This window comes from Trematomus bernacchii, unplaced genomic scaffold (assembly GCF_902827165.1).
Source record: "Trematomus bernacchii unplaced genomic scaffold, fTreBer1.1, whole genome shotgun sequence".
NCBI classification, from domain to species: domain Eukaryota; kingdom Metazoa; phylum Chordata; class Actinopteri; order Perciformes; family Nototheniidae; genus Trematomus; species Trematomus bernacchii.
The window spans coordinates 6586988-6596137 of NW_022987588.1; the positions used below are offsets into that span (position 1 = coordinate 6586988).

General features: G+C 39.9%; 1 protein-coding gene across 1 annotated transcript; it reads right to left on the minus strand.

Annotated features, from left to right (window-relative positions):
* Window positions 1-1675: 1675 nt before the first annotated feature.
* On the minus strand, window positions 1676-8202 carry jam2b (junctional adhesion molecule 2b). The gene is made up of 10 exons (XM_034128424.1): window positions 7976-8202; window positions 5726-5791; window positions 5271-5381; window positions 5002-5151; window positions 3947-4128; window positions 3142-3250; window positions 2941-3048; window positions 2378-2396; window positions 2240-2282; window positions 1676-2101 (listed from the first exon to the last, which is right to left on the minus strand). The coding sequence occupies exons 1-10, from the start codon at window positions 8025-8027 to the stop codon at window positions 2063-2065; spliced, it is 879 nt and encodes a 292-aa protein (XP_033984315.1). The 5' UTR covers window positions 8028-8202; the 3' UTR covers window positions 1676-2062.
* Between the last annotated feature and the right edge of the window lie 948 nt (window positions 8203-9150).

The window sequence follows — 9150 nt, forward strand, 5'->3', positions numbered from 1 at the left end:
TTTTGCATAATAGATTACCTTTAAATTGGGAAGTAGGAGTTGATGTCATATCTCAATAATGTATTAAAGTTTGCTTCTCCAACATTGCCGTCTGTTACTGCCACAATGAAAATACGCTCTTCTGTACAGTTGCAGAATATATTATTATTAACAATCATACTATGAAGGCACACATGTATTATTTTGTTGCAGCTCACATGTTTATTATTACAATAAGCAGTATTTTATTCCACAGTACAGCATTTTACGTTCTGTTTTTAGCTTATCTTGTTGTATCTGCGATCAAAGGGGTCAAACCCTTTAAAAACGAGCACATACATTTTAATGTTTTTCTTAAAGTTTATTTATGAACCGTGAACAAGTGGAAACCTTCTGAAAGAATTACCTGAATTTAGTTGATTTTATTAGAATTGTATTATATTTGGTATATCTTTCTATCACTTGTACATTGCCTATGTTAAACAGTATAGTTAACTCTTTGTAAGCATTAGCATTCAGCTAACCAGACTAGATGTATCTCTAGATTAGCTAATAATACCTAAAACTATAAGCCAATAAAATCCAATGTACCATTATGTTTTCATCATTCTTTATTGAACATCAAAAAAGTATCAAAATATTTTCAAAAGCTTTTCAAAGCACAATTCAGTGTGTGCAGACACCCGTTCATTTGTCGCTCAATTCACATTATTTGAATTTATACAGCCAAATATTAAACAATCATAAGCTCAACACACAAACACACACATTTAAAAAATATATATATATACCAAAAATGACAAAGAGAAAAAACAACTTCATATAAAACCAACATCTCTGCATCTAAATATAAATGAAAGGCAATAAGAAGGATACAATCTATACAGTATTTGGATGAATAACAGCTTCTTGCCTATAGGTGGCGGAAAATAGATTAAACTGCATTGTGAACTCGGCCTATCAAGTCTGAGAAAAGTTGGAAAAATGTGTTAAAAAAAAGATATAAAAACGGTCTTTACACTCGAGAAAAATATGACAATTTAACATATAATGTGGCTTTGAAGGAGCTGAGATAAAGCCACTATTTACATTACTGATGGTTTGTAGTTGATACAAAAGGCGCGTTCACACCGGAGTACTTTTCCCCGTACTTTTCCCGTTTAGTTCCGATAGTGCCTGGAATTTTGCGTTCACACCAAAAAGAGTACTTAGTTCCGAGAACTTTTACCCCCATTTTTAGTGCCTGCTAGAGAGGTGGTACTATCCTGGGGAGAAAAAAGTACCAATTTCGATTGGCTGGGCGAATTGCAAACCACGCCCCGTAAAACTCTGAAAAGTTTTGTGAAGCCGCCATTGTATTTGCTGGCATTAGCATTATTAGCATTAGCATTAGCCCAGCGCACCAACGGAGAGAGACTAATTTATGGCAACACAAAAAAAAACATGGGAGCGGTGGAGAGATGAGGAGGTGTCGGCGTTCTGGCAATTTACTCGGAAGGCTTCAGTAGAAGCTGCTGGGACTCCCAGCAGCTTCTACTGAAGCCAGTCCCCAACTCCGGGGACTTCGGGTGGCAGTATACGCCGTGAAGTGGTTTGCGGCCTGCCAGTAAACCCAAAGCAGAAGAAGAAGAAGTGACGTCAGCGGCTTCATTTGCGTAATATTCCCTCAGGGAACTTATTCCGGTGTGAACGCGATCTGTACTTAGTTCCATGGGGGTACTAAGTGCTGGGCACTAAGTACGGCAAAGTAATTGGTGTGAAAGCGGCTATACAAAGAGTAGAAAATCTTGTTTAAATCTTAGCTTTTGCTTAAAGGGGCTTTGTTATTCTAATTTTCAGGTTCATATTTGTATTGTGTGCCCCTACTTTGGCATGTTTCCAAGATTTAATGTTCATAAACGTCTTTATCTTTCTCATACTGCCGACGGGCAGTATGAGAAAGATAAAGACGTTTATGAACATTAAATCTTGGAAACATGCCAAACATGCCAAAAGCAAGGCGAGTTCGAGTAACTTTCCTGTGTGTTTATGAAGAAGTACACACTTTATATTCTGGATGGTTTGAAGTCAAAGTGTTTCGCTCTTAGATCATGAAGGAGTGAGCTTGTTTGTAGTGCTTGATCTGTAAAAGAGCAGAGAGACATGCAATGAATCATTTCCTTTAATTAGCCGAGACCAGTGTTATCAGCAACTTATCAACAGAATTTAAATGGCAACCGTAAGCAAAACAAGCCCGACAACAATCCCTCTGATCACTCACGTTGCGGATGGGAGGCGGAGGAGGAGGGTTGTAGGATTTGTTGCTGAAAGACAAAGGGTGGCAGTGTGAGTTCATTATCAACTAATACACGGTTACCGGCAAAAAGAGTCAGATGAAACAAGTGAAACAAACCCTCACCTTTTCATTTTCTTCTCCTCTGTTCAAAGAAACGACAAAGAAGAAACGTTAACATTTGTCATGGTCACTGACTAAGCTGCACATTTGTCTATTAATCAGTTGGTAATGGTGGATAGTGATTAGTACATTTACTCAAGTATGCATTTAGACTCCTGTTTCTGTCCAACCTGACAAATGTAAATCCAATATTCACTCGGTTTCAACTCTACTGAGGCAAATGTCAGGTTCCTTAGCTCTTTACCTTACAAGTTAGTCAATTAATCGGTATGTCTGCTTTTTGAAGCTGAGCAGGTGTACAGTGGCTTTTTAGAGTAATTTCCCTGATAAAAAAAGGCTGATAGGAGCAGTATAAAACAAAAACAAAACGCTTAAAACCACTATAATAATATTCCCTAAAACCACAAAAACTGCACTGAGTTTTCCATTTAAAATGATAAAGGAATGCATTTAATCCTGTCACATTTACACATTTTGAATGCACTTTTTAAACATTTCTAACCATTTCTATCCAGCAAAATCATAATTCACACACACACACACACACACATCACACGACCACTCACTCTTGCAGCAGCCTCGGCGCCTGCAGACACACACACAGATGCAGCAGAAGAGGACGAGCGCCAGGAACGCTGCAGCACCTGCTATCAAAACCGTCGTATTCAAAGGATCTGGGAGGGGGGGAAAGAGAGGAATTACTCAGTGTTTGGTGAGTGAAGCGAGACATGTACATTTTAAATAGGAGTTTTACTAAAACCTCTTACAATCAATGACTTTGAGATGTTGGGCCACGCAGCTCTTGGGCGCTCCCACGCTGTTGGAGGACTCACAGCGGTACATCCCTGCGTCTATTTTGGTCACACTCCTAAACTCCTGCTCCAGAAAAACACAAAGTGAAAGTTGGATTGCAGATGATTAATGTGTGTCTTTACAGATGTGTATAGTCTTTATTCTCCTGGGTGCATTCAGGTGTTTGTATATTAGATTCAAGATTCAAGATTCAAGTTTCAAGGCTTTTATTGTCATGTGTACACAGTGTAGATAATATCAATGAAAATCTTAGGTCACAGGCTCCTCCAACAATGCAACACAATAAAACAGATAAAATAGTACAAGTAAATACAAATAAAATAGATTAAAGGCGGGGTAGGTAATTTTGGAGAAACCAGCTCGAGTGCGCTAGAATTTGAAAATACACAGCCGGAAAAAATCTCCCACTTCCTTACAGAGCCCCTCCTCCAACACACACGAACGTGCACATGACCAATGAGGGCACGAGATAAATTTGTGCACAGATGGAAGGCTGACAGGCAGGTAGGCCATCCAGTTATTTTAGCCGGGCCGGCTAAAATGATTGGTCGTGCTTTTTACAGTACTACGGCTTCCACAGATGACATTTTTTTATGGATTTGTTGTCAAAGCACTTAAGATATTCATTGCTATCGGGATGTTAAGAGCATTCCATGGAATATAACAAAAAGTGTATCTCGAGCCGGTTTCTCAAACTTACCCACCCTACAAGTAATTGGAATATGATATATTAGATTAATAATTTTAGTGTGTACTCACGAGTGTGCCCTTGCTGGTGTCGGCGCTGTACTGCGTCTCTGCTGAGGGGGTCAGGGCCTTGTTGTCTTTGTACCAGCGGTAAGTGGCCGGGGGAACGCTGAGTTTGTCTTTACACTGAAGCTCTAGCCCGGAGCCCACGAACACCGAGCTGGGCACTTCGCAGGACGGGACGTGAGGAGGCACTGAGGAAGAAGAGGGGGGAAACAGATCCAGTTACGTAAAGTATAGAATTAGCAATATTCACAGTAAGAGGTGTGTGGTGGAAATTCAGCTGGCAAAATGTTGGTTCACATTTAAAAAAAAATGGTGGTTGTGGTTTTGATTAAAGGTCCCCTATTATACTGTTTTTCATCAATATATTATAGGTCTCAGATATATACAAAACATGTCTCTGAAGTGTTTGGCTCCAAACACCAAACAGATCTTTGCAGCATCCCATAATCCCCTCTGTTTCAGCCCTGTTTCAAAAGTGCTGATTCTCTGTCTGTTACTTTAGATGAAAATAAGGAGCCCCTCCCCATGCCCCTCTGAGAGATATTTGGTTAAAAAGAACACAATGTGCTCTAGGACGAGATTCAGGGGATAAGGTGGGGGGGTGTTACCTTGGTTGGTGATTGGCTAATGGTTACTCAAGACAAAAAATCGTTATGACATCATAAAGTGGCCAAAATATGATCAGCTCATTTTCAGACAGGTTTTTATATAAATGGATCAGGACAAAAAGTGAGAGAATATTTTTTCCTGAAACTTTCAGAGTCTCTTTACACAGAGGGGACACATGTTGATGTAGAAAATATATAAAAAAGTGGATTTAGCATAATAGGTGACCTTTAAATCATTAAACTCTCCTCCTACTCCTGATCTTACACCCCAAGTGAGGGCGGTTAAAAGACCTTTGCAGCCTCAAATCTCTCAATTGAATTTGTTGTATGAATTTTATAACCAAATCCTGCCCACATTCATTCAAAGATACATCACATTACAGACCCTAAAGATGCTCTAATATAAGCATATTTTCATATTCACTATAACAGATGCAGGTGTCCCTTTCATACCGAGCACATTGAGCGTCACAGTAGCTTCTCCCAGGCTCACGTGGTCCTCACTGGCCGTCACCTCGCAGCGATACTCCCCCGAGTCTTTCTGAGAAACCGAGTGAAACGTCAGCGTCGCTCCCTCCATCTTCGCCCTGCTGGCATACTGGCCTATGGTGGGAGGGGACAGAGGTACACACAGCTTAACAACATGAATAAATCAAAGGGTGATTATGAAAGGACGATGGGAAGAAAGGATTTAAAGGAATTCCTGCAGGTCTGTCGCTCACCAGTGAATTTGTGATTAAAATACACAAACGTCACCCCCATTCCCTTTTTCTTCCACTCGATTCTGGGGTTCTGATCTTTCTCCGTCCTGAACTCACAGGCCAGCACAGCATCTGGTAGGACAAGAAGAAAAAATGTGAATACAATACATATACTTTTCTTTGAAGTAACTGTTTAGGTTCATTTTTGCTAAATATGTTGATTTCTGTCACAACTGTGTTAAAGTTCTATTGTCAAAGTTTCATATTAGGCCACATTGTTTCAATCAGTTTGACTCTAAATGTAAAATTAGATGGCAAACTGCATTGGAAAATATGGTTTGAGACTGGTGAAGGTTTTAAATTGCTCTTTAGTTAGGGTGAAAGCATTAAAGATATAAGGAACAAGTTTAAAAAGAACAAAACTTCAGTCACATAATGTATGATTTTAAGGATAAGTCAAATAAGCGGAGTCTGACCTGTGTGTTCGTGGACCTCCACTTTGGGTTTGCTGCTGCTGACCGTCACTGACAGAAAGAGAGGACCTGTAGGAGAGAGGGTCAGCTGTGGTCAATCTTCAAGACAGTTTTCACTTTAAGTAAACAATCAGGTTGAGGCTACTTTTTTGTAGGTAAAATTGTTTTCCAGAAAAATGACATGATCCATCGTAACACACGTTTTAAGACAACACAGACAAACATCATGGATTCACACCATATAGAAAAAAGTTAACTTCCCAAGACAGAATATGTGCATATCTGCTCTTTGTCTGGATGCACACACACCCCCCCCCCCCCCCCCACACACACACACACACCCCCACACACACCAGCCTGGTGGTGCCAGGAGCGGTGGTGTGTAGGAATGCAGGTGATGGATGACTCTGACAAGCTGCCTAATCCCAACCTGATAACCTCCTCTAATGAAGTGTCCCTTCAGAACACACTGCATTCCTCCACAAAATGTATGAGTCTAAATCTAAAAATATGCTGTAGATGCCCCAAAACTGTAATGGTAGCCGGCTTAGATCAATGCATTTTTGATAAACTTCAATGGCAACAAGTTTTCACTGCAGGAAAACCCAAAGTCAAAGTTTTATCTAAATAAAAATTGATAAATAATGTTTTTTAATTAATATAATCCCATTGATAATGTGCAGTTTCTTTTACTATAAATCCATGGTAACAATTTGTTATTGCAAACGTTCCCAGCTGCTGTTCCCTTTGAAGGACTTAACTAATTTAACAAGACAATAAGGAGAAAACAACGACGGAGAATCACTTAAGGAGCTTTAATATACGAGGTAATAATGCATACACCTTGTTTGGTATTATGCAGAGAACACATGGGATCAATGCATGAGTGTGTGTGTGTGTGTGTGTGTGTGCGTGTGTGGCGCACACATGCGTGGAGAGCATGCTTGTTGAGACAAAGCAGCTCTTTGTGAAAGTAACCTTACCCTCCTCAGCTGGCACAACACACACTCACACAGACAGATATCTACACACACGTGCAGCACTCCACACTGGATGAACCTTTAACCATGACCCTCAGCTTAACCTAAACCTCTCTGCCATGAACCCGATTTAACCTACAGTAAAAACATAAATTACATGCATTGTATTCTACATGTTTTCTGATTATTTTACTCATAGAAAAATGCATTTTTAGGATTCTCATAGCAGTAGAAAGTGCTTTAAAAAGGTTTTACACTTTGCAAATAATGCCAGCACCATGCACTGGATCCTTTATTTTTGATCAGCCTTGTCCTGACTGAGGATAAGGATTTATATATTTTAATCTCTGTGAGGAAGTTTGTTCCCTGATCATAAGGAAATACAAGGAAGATCAAAACAAACGTCAAAACTGCAATTATCAACATAAAGCATTTTGTTTGGAAAGCAGCTTCTGCCCCTGAGAGATCCCACGAACGCTCCAAATGCATTTTTCCAGATAGCAAGTGGTCGTATTTCATCTCAGTCCAATCAACAACAGGGTCAGGCGGGGGCCATCTTCAAACTGAAGCGTTGGGATCTCAGACTCCTCCACGAGATTTGTTTCATCAGCCGAAGATCTCGGGTTCAAACGGCATCAGAGTGGGTTTCATGTAAACACGCAGCCCAAACAGAACCACTCCCTGCACAATCTCAGCCTCTGATGCAGTCCCTGAACGCATCACATTTCTCCTTCTGACGTGCACTAACACTACTGATCAATAAATCATGAAACCAAAATAATTTCAGTCTGCTTCATGCTGAAATCATAAGCATTGATCACAGTTTTTCACAGCTTCTCTGTTGCAAGACCAAACATGCATCACCTAACAAAACCTCTTCATTCATTTAGAAGTCAATCACACAAAAATTAAAAAAAACCTGCATGTGTTCTGCATTTATGAGGGACCCCCCTACCAACACCTATCATTTTGGTACATTCTCTAACTTTTCCCTTTAATATAGGATTTATATTTAATTCTGCGTCTTCTATGCAGGCCTTCAGAGAAGATGTTGATATTATGGACCCAGATTTCAAATGATATACAAATCTGAAACAACAGAATACCTGGTGTGAATAATGTAGGAGCATCCACAGACTGAGGGAATACTTAGTTTAACACATGCACTTCTCCCTCGTAAAACGTCTTGCAATTGATCTATAAGCCTCTTTTCTGAGTGTATTAACGTTGGTAAAGTGCTTAATAAAGTTCCTAAAAGCAGAACAATACTCACTGTGCATCAAAGTGATGAGGAGGGGCAGAGCCAACACCTTCATGGTGTTCATGTTTAGTCCCGGTGAGTTCAGATCCGTCCGCTGAGCCTCGATGAAAATAGTTTTACTCCAAAGTCTTTGCAGCTTCTTCAAGTTTCATCTGCAGCACGTGCACACTTTCTGGAGCAGCCTGGACAACTGAGGGCAGCGTGCACAGGGCGGAGGAGCTGCTGCTCTCCTGACGTCCAGGGAGACCCCCGCCCACAGGAGGGGAAACATGAGCTCTGAGACGGGTCGTTCTTTGATCTTAGTTTCTCATACAGTACAATTAGCACAAGGTTTAGTGTCTATATTTCCTAGTTAACAGCAAGAGTATGTACGCCTACAAGTGACAACATGTCCAAGACTGATTTGGGTTCTTAGGAACAGAGCAAACATAGGAAAGTAAACACACTTCATTTAGTTTGAATCAAAAGCGACTGAAAATAAAAGCCCTTAACCATGAGGGTGCAAATTCAGAACAGTAAGAATCCAGGAGGTATATTATCCTCAAATAAGTCAAACTATTTTAAGTGCAACATACAGAAGTGTCGAGGTGTTTTTCTTAGATTTTATTTGCCAATTAAGGTGCAGTTGATACAGGTAGGTTTTTAGTCAGCAACGGATGACGTGCAGGGGTGGAAAGAAACAAGGTTGATTTACTTGGTGGGTATAAATAATCAATTTGTAATCACATTATATGAAATTAAAATGTTCAAGTAATGTTCATTTTAAGCTTTAAAAAGGAGTTTCAGCTCATTGTTTGGCCGTTCAACACTGCTCTGATTTACTCACTTTTTAAGCAAAAAAGCTCTAAAAACACACCATACCATGCTCAGAAAGCAAAACAGAAAGTTAGCAACTGATGGTAAACAGAGTGGATTATTAAGCAGCTGAAGGGCCAGATTGTTCCCTAATCAGTTGGTGGAGACCAAAAACAGAGCTAAAAAAGAATAAATATTGGACTGACATTCACCAGTACACAACTCCAAATACAATATTGTATAGCTTTCCAACGATTTGATGTAAATACACAACCGTTACATATCATCTTAAAATGTGGTGATATGTCAGTGTTGTGTGTTTAACTTGTTTCTAGTGCCTCCAAGTGGCCAAAAACGCAGGTACAACAAGTATAAAGGGGAAAGGTAGTGGT